This window comes from Dicentrarchus labrax, unplaced genomic scaffold (genome assembly GCF_905237075.1).
Source record: "Dicentrarchus labrax unplaced genomic scaffold, dlabrax2021, whole genome shotgun sequence".
Classification (NCBI taxonomy): Eukaryota; Metazoa; Chordata; class Actinopteri; family Moronidae; genus Dicentrarchus; species Dicentrarchus labrax.
Window position 1 is genome coordinate 1,822,044 of NW_026136724.1, and position 13,629 is coordinate 1,835,672.

The following is a 13,629-nucleotide window of genomic DNA, read 5'->3' on the forward strand; positions in this document are numbered from 1 at the left end:
TCATTTGTGCTCATGAGCACGACTGTTGGTCAGCCCTCTATTCAAGCTCTCTGGATTAGAGACAGTGGTTGTCCGGCTCAACTAAGACGGTTCACAGCTCTTCCCTCTGGATTTAGGCTTCATATGGATGAGCAGTGATGAATCACTGGGCCTGTGGGCACTGTGGTCACATGGCTGGACACAACTGATTTCCTCTAATCTGGAGTGCCTGAAACACAGAAGCGTAATGAGGTGCATCCAGGACTGCTAGCTATGTGTTTCTTCAGGGTTTCTGCCCTGTTAATTATGCTTAATTGTACTTTCCATCAATCATTCACAACAAGAGGGAGTGCATCCATAGCAATGTCTGCTGCTGCTTCATCCATATACCTTCAGATCCACTTCATGTTTATGTGTGTCTGTGACTGTGAGATAGTGTGTGAGACAGTGTGTTTGTGAGTAACGCTTGTCAAGCTAATCAATATTCCCTTCACCAAGTCTAAATATGGAAACAAACTGATTTCTCCGCTAATTATTATCACCGTAATTGCCTGCTGTTTAGCATAATTTCTTTAACTTGACATCAGACGGCAGGAGAACATGCAGGAAACTTTCTGAAGTTGTAAAACTCATCCATGTCAATGATGGTTGGTGACATGATGAGGCCAGACTGAATGCCTGTTCTCTATATCATCACAGGAAATCTTTTCCAGCCAGCATGTACAGGATGAGTGTTTCCTACAGACATGTGATACAGGATGTTCCTAACAGCAGCTCAGTGACTCTTGTGCCTCATAAATAATCGCTTATGTTGACCTTTCTCTCGTCACCTTTGAACATAACATATAGTACATTGCTTGCAAACGGAAGTTTTCCGCAAGAAGGACCTTACACAATATAGCTGACAAGGCTGATTGGAGCTCAACTGATACATCTGGGCTGATATCATTAGCTGATTTATCTCAGATACAGTTCACATTGAAACTGGCGTATGTCAAGTGATAAGTAACAAGAAATTGCAGTACAAGATACCAGACAGCAGCAGGTTTTCTGCCTATAGAAGAAACATACATACATACATACACAGGATGACAACATAATATGTAGGTTTATACATTTTATGATCAAAATTAAAATCTATAAAAATACTGCAGACAATAGGCCCAGTTTCTACTTATCATCAGCCACCTCTTGTGTTCTTTCTTTTACACCTTATTTCCTTGGTCTATGCTAGACTAGCACATATTGAAAATATTATGTGTGTATAATAAACCTAAGGCTGGACAGAGCTCTTTTTTGATGAATGGCAAAATGTTTCATGTTCATTAGTGCAAAAAAGGTGTTTTTTTTCCAGTTGGGTAAATACCTGTTTCGCACTGGCTCTGGTACTGGTACTGCTTACAGGAAATAGCCACAGCCTTTTATATAAATAGAAGCATTACAACCTTAAATAGCATTGCAAACTTACTCGGAAACTGCAGCTTAAATAATATTGTTGTACATGAACCCAGTGCTGGGCAGAGCCCTTTTGGAGCCCTAGGCAACATTTTTCATGTTTTTTTTTCAGTTCGGAATGTATATCTACGTACTGGTACTGGTACTGGTACATGCTGAGTCTGACATTGACAAATGCTCAAGCCATCGCCATCAAGTTAACTGTGAGTTATAGAGCTAGAAGCAACGCAACCTTAGACAGTGTTGTGGCAAACTGTAGTTTTCTTTAAACAGTGCAAGTGACTGATATTTTCTCTTTGGGACTTCACTGTAGTTGTAAACCTTGATGAGCTTGATCAGTACCAGCTCTATAAGTTACCCCAAAAGTATATTATTGATATCTGGAATATTAATACTGAACTTCAAATATTAGTACAGAGCATAACAAGTTCTTTTTACAGTATCCCAAATTTGCATCTTAAGGGCAGAAAACCATGAATTAACATTTCAGGACAGACTGAAACTACATCTAAAAATGTGTTTCTGATTACTACTGTCTAGCACCACAATGCCAGCTACTGTAAATACTACACAGAAAAATAACAGGTAACTAACATAAAGTGAGATCTCCCAGAAATAAACTTACTGACACATTTATTTTAATAGTCCAGAGGAAATGGGATTTGGAGATTTGCTTAATGTCCAGTCAAATATGATACTATACAATCCACTGTCTAAACAAAAACTCTATAGAACAGCTCACAAGTGTGTAGAAAAGGAAGTTCAATGACTGTTGGATATTGGTGTTTTGGTAGATTCAAAAGAGGATTCCAGTGATTTAGAATTGCAATTCCATGGGGGACTTCAAAGTGGAAGAAGCAGAGGCCAAGATCCAAGTTCTAAAACCCTGGATCAATAGCATCTTACATGAATCCCTCCCTGCCATGTCTATGAAACACAGACTTTGGGTTATAAATGTGTAGTCTCTGAGCCCAAAATAACCATGATGCTATTTTCTCAGAATTGGCCGTTCATACAAACGCAACAAATATTTCTGCCTCTGGCTACAGATAATTGAAAAAGAACTATGTACATCTGCAAATTTATATTTGGAGATGGATGTGAGCTTCCTAGGTGGTATATGTGGAAGATAATATCAATATCAATCTCATATTTAACAAGTGTTTCCAATATGTCTGTAGCAAAGGTCTGGGAGTTGTTTAGCTTAGCTTAGCTTAGCTCAAAAGCTAGACGTAGAAAAAACTGCTAACCTCTGCCAAAAGTGTAACAATATGCCTTCCAACAATTCTAAAGCTGTTTACACTGTACACACACTGATGATCATTCGATCTGCCTCGCATCAAAGTGATGCCCTGAGGCAAGACATTTGAAGATTTTTTACACAACAGCGGAAACTAGGCCCCCCCATCTTCATCACACGCACACACATGCTGGATACTACTGAGGATGGAGCACATACACAGACATTGATAATGTACAGAGGGCACCTGTGTTGAATATGAAACCCATAATTACATACAAACCAATGACAATCTAGAGTGATGACAATGACATGATGATGTGGTGCATATATCGCTGTTTTGCCTCTGTTTGTCTTTCTGCTTGACATCTAATTCACCAAGGAAATATTAGCAGGGTTGTGAGGGGGTTTCGGGTCTGTGTTTGATAAGGAAAACTCAAAAGGACTGTCAGAGTGACATCAGGATCTTTAATTATCACCTCAGTCCTTGAAAGGATTCTTCCGATGTGACATGTATGGCGTGGGGGTGAAAGCTGATGAGCTGATCTCCACCCAGCACTCTGTGGGGATATCATGGTTACAGATGCTAAGCTGCCTAGCAACCACGAGACATTTGTGTATTGCCTACTGTCCACACCACCACATTTGCATATAAGCAGTGCAAATGTCTGGCTCAAAGCTATCATCCTCTACCTTTTTCTTTATTAGCTGAAAATACTACTGAAAAAATGCCCAGTTTATAACATAGATATATATAAACAAAGTCGTTTGTTCTAAATCAATCGAAAGTTGATTGGCGTTTTAATATCAAAGTCTGCTCCATAGTGTTTACAAAGTTAAACAGGATCTATTTTCACATTTATCATTGTTGCCTATACAGTAAATCTAATATTTTAAACTGTTTCATCATGTCTAACAAGAGTATTACTGAGCTCTGTCTGCTTCTTCCTCTTCATATATTTGGACTCATTGCTTACTGGGTACCTACCAGTGGTCTGGTTTACCTTCCTCCTGCACAGGCAAACCGCTGAGGAAGATACGTATGCCCAAACTCCCCTGACAGTAAGACAAAGACAGACCAACTGACAGATCACATTGTTTGTTTGTGCACAAGTGTGAAAGAGACTGTGATGGCATGGAGGGCCCAGGTTCTACCTTACCCAGCTTAACAGGATGAAAGCAGCGACCCCACAAAGCCTTTAAATAGCGGTGAATCGATGCTTCTCAATGAGTTAAATCCCCGTCATCTTCATGCAGGTCTGCTCGCTGCATAATCTATCAACTGCAGCAGCCACATCAGCGCAATGAGATTGAGTGGGAGTGGCTGTCTGCTGAACAATTAGCCTCAGCCACAACCTTTAACTGCTGCCTTGGATTATACACTGTCACTCATTGACAGCTTTCCCCAGCTAACAACTTATGCTTCCTTTTGAAGTAACAAAATCCCTAAGCTGCAGTATGAGAAAACCTCCTTCCATCCTGTCCTCCCTAAAAGCCAGCGTCAAAAATGTATGCTGCCTGCATCTGTGACAGACAATGGGGGTGGGAGAAGGGATATTGTGTACTCTGCTGTTGCTTTGATGTTCAGCAGTAATAGAAAAAGGGGGTTTTGGTTCCCGGCTGCACGGGTGCCACTGTGAGTCGCTGCGGCTTTTTTGACTGACAGAAACAAATGAGTATCATGTTCATCTCCGAGTCTTTGAAGCAGTGTCAATGTCACCCCACTGTTTCCTCAAATCTATGTAATGGGAGTGAGAGAAATTGTCAGGGCTGCCTGAGCTCAATTTCACACACTTCATGAAAGTCAAGACTAGGTTGTCATTCTTACTTAATCCATACAAGGCCCGAGGCAGTGTGGGTGGATTTGATCCAGGACATCTCTGAAGTTTAACAGCAAACTATTAAACTCTGCCTGCTGACCAAACAGCCTAAAAGGGTTGAGTTGAAGTGGGGTTACTCATCTGTAAAAAGCAGTAGTTGGTTTTCCACTTCCAAGCAGGGGCTGCACAAAGATTTGTTAGAATGGCAGAAAGAGTTCAGTATTTGTTTTAACACTTCTTTAATGTGCTGGTGTTGAACTACAAATTTGGTCAAAATCTTACAGAAGGAAACTACATAAAAATGACAGTAACAGTAACTGCGATTTCCCAGAACTTCAGCTGCAGTTACTGTGGTCTGTGATAGCTGTCCAAATTGATAAATGTGGCTTCAGTGTCTGTAAATCCCATATTCTAGCCAATTTCAGGACAAACCAAAGAAGGGAATCTTCTCCACTAGAAAATCTTACTTCATCTGTGAATTATTAACTAAGTCGATTGTAGTAATAGTAATAGTAGTCATAGTAATAATAGTTTGTATATAAATGTAGTAGTACTAGCTCGCTAGACAGGACAAGATAGTACAACCATAATCAGGAGTGACATTGCACACTATGTAGCTAAATCATAATTTATATAACTTCAATTTGTAATCTACACAGCAAACAATACAATTTTAACATGTACTAAACTAGATCTGATTGACATGTATTTCTGTTAAAGAGTCTAAACCTAAAAATAGGTTTACATAAATATTACAAATGTCAGCTATCTTAACAGGTTAAACCACAAAATAATACTTGATTTTTTTCTACAATAAACCATACAGACAAAATGTAATCAATAAATCACTTTGCCTTGAATATACAATACCCATATATTATATCTATGATTTTTGGGGTCATAGGTCAAATAACTGCTGTTCCACCTATGATTTGGCTGCACAGTCAAAAAACTAGTTACTGCAGTTTGCCTTTCTAGAGCTTTATAACTGCATCTGTTTCTCCAAGACGTGCCTAGTCTTTACTTCTACCAACTTGGTAAGCTTAACTTACTATGTGTAACTATGTCACTGTATGGAAACGGCCTGAGGGTCTATCTCCTGTGATGATGGCAGCTGTAAAGACTGACATTTTTTTTCTCTGTCTCATTATAAGGAAACAACTGCTCCAGTGATTTTAACATAGGATCATATAGTAGGAAGAATCAGCACCAAGCTGTTTTGTTAATCTGATCCTTATGGAAAGTTGTTAGCTAGCTGACGCTAGCTAGCTATTATTGTAACTAAACAGCCAGTTTCTCCTGGTGTTCTTATCAACCCCTCAGGAAGAGCACCAGGCTTTAAAAGTTTGACATAATAACCAAACTATGTAACATGCAACCCAAAAAGACCTTCCCCTACAGGAAAAGCTTACATTGTGAAAGAAGTGGCTGTAAAACAGCACATAAGTTTTCTTAACGTCACAACCCCCACGAAATCCCTATTTGATCAATATTCAGTCCAATAACATTTGGAAATTCTAAATATCCCCTTCTGCTCGAGTGAACAGAATTAGGTATCAGCCTCATGCAATTGATGAACTTACTATGTCTTAACTGTGACTGTGTGTTAAGTCTGATCCATGGTCAGTCTATCTGCAGTCAGACACAGGACTCATTAGAGGCTCACTGTCCCCTGAGACTCCCCAGTTCAAGCCCTACATGTAATTTCTCATTAGTGGGTCATTCAGTGCTGTGATTTAATCTGCCATTTTGATGCTCACTCAACGAACAGGGCTTTGTTTATTCACCCCTTTCGCTAGTTCTATTTTTTGTTCTTTTTCATACCAACATCAGAGTGACAGGCCATTGGTTAGAAGAGTGGAGTTATCTCACACTCAGATGGTGAGCGGATAGGCCCGGTAATAAGGACATTAAACATCTCTGACTGGAGTGGGGTGACCTTCCTGCCATAAATATGAGTTATGTGTTTTTCTGAGCTTACCCAGATAGTAAAGATGAAACGCATCCTTCCCATTCCTATGCATATGAGCCAAAACCAAAGCAGAGAATGGCAGTAACTAAAGCAAACATCTTCAGAGCATTTGCATATGCAGCAGCAGCTTTCCTATTTAGCCCAATAAATGTGATGTCTTTTGTCCTTGCCTGAAACTAAAAAGCCTATCCACAGGAGATTATTTGGGGTCGATGATCTCCTAGTGGGAACTGTACAGCTTGTCTAGAGCTGAATGTGCTCAACGTTATGCCATAAACTGTTAAACACATAAATGCAATTCACTGATTTACCAAATTTAGACTGGGAGAAGTGCAAGATATCACAGGTATGCTTTTGAAAGCAGAAAACATACTGTATGCACTAGGCATGCAACAGTGATTTTAGCATGCTTAGCATGTCTGTTTCACTGGAGGGTAAATCAAATATACAGTATATTAACTAGTAGGAGAACAGCAAGAGGGACAGCAAGCAGCCCAAGTGTGGCTATAGGGAAAAAGTATATTGAATATTTAGTTGTATCAAATAATTAGATTGTGTAGAGGATATATTGCTATATAAAGGACTACAGAACCCCAACCCTACCCCGTACATACAACATATCACTGCTTATCCTAACCCCAAGGAGTTGTGATTGGGGATTGTATGTAGAGTTGTAGAGGGTTATATGCTCATGATCCATCCTTTGAAATTTCATATAAATTTAAGCTATGATCAACAAATATCTCTCTATTATACCAGAAGTACCTTCAACCAACTATCCGGCAAATCATCGATCTGGTGTTGTCGAGTCTAAAGCAATAATTGTCTGGTCTTACTCTCAACTCCTCAAATACCGTTGCTTGGTCAGTGGCCTTCCATTTCAAAATATAACGCTGTAGGTAACCCTCTCACATCATTTCTGAATGTGAAGGGCTCTGCAGTCAAGTTATATATACTGTATATATATATATATATATACATACAACATCCAGTTACGTCCATCCCACCACCTTCACATGTGAACTTTCTTGCTCTTTATACTACGTTACCTGACTTTAACAGCAGCTGTAATCTTTCAAAAATGTTCAATAGTGGCAGAGTGAGTCCTCTTACTGTCTCTGTGCTAGAGACCAGCTACCCGGGGTCTGACAACAATCCACCACCAACTTTGGTGTGTTTCTTTCCTTTTACCTGTCAGTATGTAACGAACACCATGCTGTCTGAAACGCTCTCCGAAGCGAGTAAAGGCTGCACCACAGCAGCAAAAAGTTCACTTAGTTGTCTGTGCAGTTAAGCAGCACGTGGTTAAAAATGCAAGCCTTGTCTCTGTGCATAAAAGTAGCGTTTTTCCTTCCTCTATGATGAACGTTTGACAGCCTGCTGTGTGCTTATTGCCGCACTGACGCTGATGAGTTTTACATAATTTGTATCAAAATTTGGTACACAATTTACAAGACATTTTTCAATACGACACAATTCGGTTGGTGCGATTGAGGTTCAGTACACAGCCCCACAGCAACAAATTATGCTTGAGGTATACTTTACAACTTGGAAAGCCACTGACCAAGCAACAGTATTTGACCACTTGGGAGGCACGATTAAGTACCCACAGGAGCCTCCCTGTTTACAAACACTCATCTTGAGTGGTTTTTAGCAATGCTGACGGTAGAGAATATTGACTGTAAATAAAAAATATCATGTAACACTATTATTTTATGCATAACAATAATCCTATACAGGTACAACAACACCTTACAAAACACTTGCTGCACCACACTGCTGCTAGTTAACTTGCCTTCAACAGGATGGTGTATCTGAGGCTGTTTCCAGATTCCTTATATACAATACTGGAGAGGAGTTGCGTTCACGCTCACACTCACTGTACATTATACTTCTTCAATTTATGTTCTAATTCCACTAACTGTAGCCACTTACCATTTCATTGCAAATAAGATTTAAACATTAAATCATCCAACTTGAGGTAGTAATACATACACAATGATATCCTCTGGCCTGGATATACTATAGAACAGTCTCTAAACAGAAGCTTTTTCCCCCTCTGCTTTGTAGGACAGAGCTGCGTGGTAGGGAGAAGGCAGAAGAAAACAGACGGCAGAGCGGTCCTCTGCGGTTTGGAGGAGAGAGGAGCTTTTCCCAAGCTTGTCACCTGACAGTTGAGGACTAGTCAGACTGAGACAGTGACAGTTTGAGGTCAGACCATGTTTCCACTCGGCTCAGTGGCCAGTCAACTGGAGAGCTACAACATGCCCAGAGGAGCAGCTCATGAATGGCAGGTATCCTAAAAGTAGATATACTCCCTCTAGATTCCTCTGACAGCGCTTGTGCCCATGCTGATATAATCTAACAGACAAACAGTGCTGTTGAGTGATAGCCCTCCAGCTGTTACTGTATTTTCTACAGGTCCAGGACAAATAAAACTCAAACATACAGTTAGTGCATGTGGCTCAAACTGGATCACAACTGAAAGCACAGAATTGAGTGTTCACCAGGCCCTCAAATGAGAGCGTTGGACAAGAACAAACAGCATACTGATGATTTGGCTATCCTTGGAGCCTGACCAGAAGTGGGGAAAAGCCCATAAGGTAATTAAATGTGTTAAAAAAAGGTTTCATCTCCTGAGAAACATGGTTGTTCTAAGAAAATGTCATAACAGTTGGTTCAATTATAAAAAATATCTTGTGTACAAATTAGATATTAGAAACTGAGTAGGAGAAAAAGGGAAACTTACTGAATGTCCAAAATGGAAAGAACGGATTCATCCACATAAATGTACTATTACTATTGACATTTCTAGTGTACAGTACAGCCAGACAGCAGCTCTAAAAGAAAAGTCAGGTGGTCAGCAAAACATCTGGACCTATGGGATCAAAAAAGCATTCGTCTTCTGAAGATCATTAAGATCTGCCACAAATATTATGCAAATTCAGTTTCCTGATTGGTGTTTAAGATGTCAGATAAACTTTGACCAGAGCGTTGGAAGTGGTAACCTGATAATGGCTCTATCCCCGACTGTGCTTTGAGTGGTTGGAAGACTAGAAAGGCGCTGTACAAGTACAGCTCCTTTTACCTTTTACCAGTGACATGCGGTTGTGCTTGTAAACACTGCTGAACCATATAACAGTGTAACTCCAGTTTGTTTCACTACAAATGAGAGGAGGAGGAATGTCCTTGAAGTAAGGGGTGTACATTTGTTAGGGTTCAAGCAAATATGGTGGGGAGATCTCTGATCAGGTATTGCAAGACTCGTCATTGTCATGCTGCTCAAAGGTACATTTTGAACAGACAATGGCGCTACAAAGAAGGTCAGGGGTGCGTCATAAAAAGGGGTGGTGGTGGTGGTTATTGTCTGTTAGCCATAATTTGTGCCATGATGCAATACATTTCACTGCTATGTGGTCAGAAATGGTTGAAGTATTTTGCTTAGGAATAAAGTGGTGAAGAGATGAATGGACAAATGTAGTTACACAGTCAGGGCTTGGGATGGCACTGACCACCCCTGAAATCTGACTGGCCATAGTGCCACCCATTGTCCTTCATCTTTGAGAGGCTGTAGCAGGCTTTGTTTTAAAGCTAGAGTGAATATACTTGTATGACATTCTAGATGACCTAATGCATCCATTGTATCAACCATGTCAGGCTCGAGAAGTGGGGTGTAAATAACGCTCCAAAGTTAGGGTAAGGTTAGGGTTGGTGATAGAAAAACTAGCATGGCCATTTTCTTTGAAATCTGACCTCAATATATCTGAATAAAAAATGGGTTTTATACCAACAAGTCAACTCTTTGCAGACTGTAGTTCAGGCAAAAATCATGCAGTTTTTAATATGCAGTGGTATAAATTTGTTATTTCTTAGTATTTTCTGCATACCGGGGTCAATAAAAAGTGTTGGAATTGCATAAATTGGTAAAGACTGGAAGGCTGAAACACATACCACCCCTGCATAAGTCAGTGCCCCACTTGTGCCACCCCAGTCAAAAAAGTCTGAAAATACCCCTGACTAACACCTTCAAAGAATATTCATTGGCCAGCAGAAAAGTTGGTTTAATTCCTGCTACAAACACACTCCCTGTCCCACAGCAACACACTGAACCACCTCAAGAGAACACTTAGTCAACACCAAGAGAGCACTGAAAATGAAATGGTACACCTCACTACCTGTGGAAAATAAACAACAAATCAGATGAAATGAAGGCTAGTGTACTGTAGCCTGTAGGTTTAATCACACTGAAATTGTCCTGCTTTTTAACACATTGGCTCTTGAATTTTGCCACATTAATGGCTGGCACTGTGAGCTCAAGGGAGGAAAGTCAATTAAACATAAAGATAGAGGACAGCGTTGAATAAGTCTCTGGCTAATGTGCCGTTTTTCTATTTATCTTCCCCTGTTCATTAAAAAATGTCTATTACAACATGAGTACTTTTCAGAGAGTTAAATGAAAATGAATACTTACTTAGCCTAAAGCACTTCCATGTACAAATAAAATGCAGTGGTGTCACAGAATAAAGAAACAAACTTACGGAGGGAGTGCCACTCGTCCTGCCTTATTGTCTTGGTGATATTGTAGGAGAGGTTTTTGGGTATTGTAGCTGAGGAGTAGTGATACTTGATGTAGGAACACCTTGCAAAGGAACCTGCAGAGAAAAATGACAAAAAATGTATTTTCTTAATACAGAAACAACACTGACTCATGGGTCTTTACATAAGATCCACACTGGAGGACTGAATGGAATGTGAAGATAACATTGTTCCTCAGTGTCATGATTCAGCTGCTGTGTCTGCAGTTATTAATTAAATACCCAAACACTGGCAAATCACTCGTCTTCCCTAAAACAATAGCAATTTGCTGTTGTACGAGACCCTATTGTGTCATCGCTGAAAAACACTTCCAACATACATTTCTATTACCTACAACTCTCACACAATGGCTGTCAGAGAAATGATGTGTTCTTCAAAGGCTATTAACTAATCAGTCAAGGAAGCCATTTGGTGTATAATTATAAATGTCTCTGAGAGTCCCCTGGCCTGGTGATGTGTGTGGGATTTATAGATGAAATGTTTCACTGACAATGTAGACTTTAACTGACAGTCAGAAAGATGTCTGAATTAATAGAGACAAGCCGAGCTGTAGAAATACCAAACCACTACGATGAGAGATGTTCCACAAAGGTTTTTTAAGGGTCACAAAATGTATTCCAAGAATATAGCACTGGTTGTTTGGTTGAACACTTACAACCACTCGGTTACACTTATTGACCTCTAGCAATCCTGTGAATAATGACTCCTATTTGTCAGCAGCAAAGGTGGAAGTATCATGACATTTTTAAAACTCTGTCCGACCTCAGGATGAATGGTTGGTTAGACAAAGCATCTGACTGGAGACCACTGTTTGAATTCTGTCTCCTAACAGTCAAATCAAGCGTAACTACAAGCTGCCCTTAACTATAACCACATAGTCTTGGAGCCCACTTTGATTTAGCCTCTGGTCCAATGTTTTGGGGCCTTCAGTGTAGCGAGCGGATATCCAGAAAATGGATCTCTGTCCTCTGCAGTCCGATTAGCAACTTTATACGTGACAATGATGAGAAAGACACATTTCAGCTCATCTTTACAAACAGATATCTGCATATGAATGCAGATACATTTTTAAAAAGCGAATAAAAAAGTTACATTTTTGTCAGATGATAGCCAATGAGTTATGAGATTGCATTTCAGCCAATGCCTCTTTTGCTCTCCCCACTAGAACTTTGATTCTCTGCCTGAACCCAGCAATCCCTGGTTAGCACACCGCTAACAGGAGTCAACAGCTTCAGATAGCATCTGCAGCTTTAAACAGAAAGTGTGCTAGCTGACTGATGCTGTTAACTCTGTAGAGCAATGTATTAATGCAGGTTACTGTGATAACTGTAGTCTTTGAGACAGTGCTAAGGTGATGTTAGTTAAATGGTTTGCTTCACGCATGCAACTAACTCCCATTTAACGGTACTGTTAATCTGAGATCCCACACATACATACACACCTAATTTCAGCCTAGACCTCAGCACACACATGAGGAGAGGGAAATCCAACCATCGCGCTCCTCCATGCTTTTTGTCTCTAACCAACACGTGTTTCAGAGGACAAAGGATACAAACCTTTTTTGGCACGCAACTCCCCATGCGCACACACACACACACACACACACACACACACACACACACACACACACACACACACACACACATATACCCACACACCCTTTTCTTTAGTTCCCTTTTTAAATTAGATTGTATATTGTGTGTTTTCATCTGTTTTGCCTTTATTGTCTCTTTAATAAATGCCTGTGTTTATATATGCTGGTCTATTTAATTTTGCACAAGAGTGGGTGATACCAGCCTCTCCTATAGAGTATTCCACATCCTTCAACTTGTTTGCTATTAATGGTGATTGTGGTTGTAGTTATTAATTTAATTATGAATCAGAATTTCAAATTAATAGTTTAGTGTATTTTATGAGACTGAATCAATTAACTATTTTCTATCATTTCCCTTCTTTAATGGTGGTGTCCCAAGAAACCTTAATAAGAGTAAAAGTTACTATTTATTATCTTTTGAAAATTAATCAATTAAAAAAAAAAAAGCACCTAAATAACAAACCATTGAAAATGTATATATTTTTTAGGAGAAAATTCGGGTTTGGGTCAGACTTGGTCACAAAATTGCTTCCGTGTTTCAGGCTTAGTTCAGGAAAACGAGTGAAAACAATATGGAAACATGATGGAAACATTTCTGTTTGAGGAAATTGAGCCACATAGATTTCATATTCCCGTGTAGCAAATTTTTGTCTCTTTAGCAGAAGATTCAGTGGAAGTCACACGCTTCATGCACGTCATGATTTATTTGCTAGACCGGGCTCCATGCACTTTCTCACATTTTGCTTTTATCCAAACACAAACATTTCCACCTCAGCCAAGTAAAAAAAACTCCTCTTGTCAAAATGTTGATATTTGCGCACATGTACTTTTCATGTCTGCTGTATCTTATGTAGTTTACTGTTGTTATTTAAATAACTGTTGTCTAGTCTCTGGCTGGGACAGTGCCAGCACTGCCCCGGTAGTAACACAACGTGAGGATTGTGGCTGTAATACTATATGTTCTTACCAAGAC

At 39.7% G+C, this 13,629-nt stretch overlaps 1 protein-coding gene across 2 annotated transcripts in view; it reads right to left on the reverse strand.

Moving 5' to 3' along the window:
* Positions 1-13,629, reverse strand: part of tmem178bb (transmembrane protein 178Bb) — a 122,340-nt gene that overhangs the window by 51,451 nt on the left and 57,260 nt on the right. For both annotated transcript variants that reach the window (XM_051392059.1, XM_051392060.1), the window contains one exon: positions 11,005-11,118. In XM_051392059.1, the coding sequence (XP_051248019.1) occupies positions 11,005-11,118 (114 nt within the window). The remainder of the gene's footprint in view (positions 1-11,004; positions 11,119-13,629) is intronic.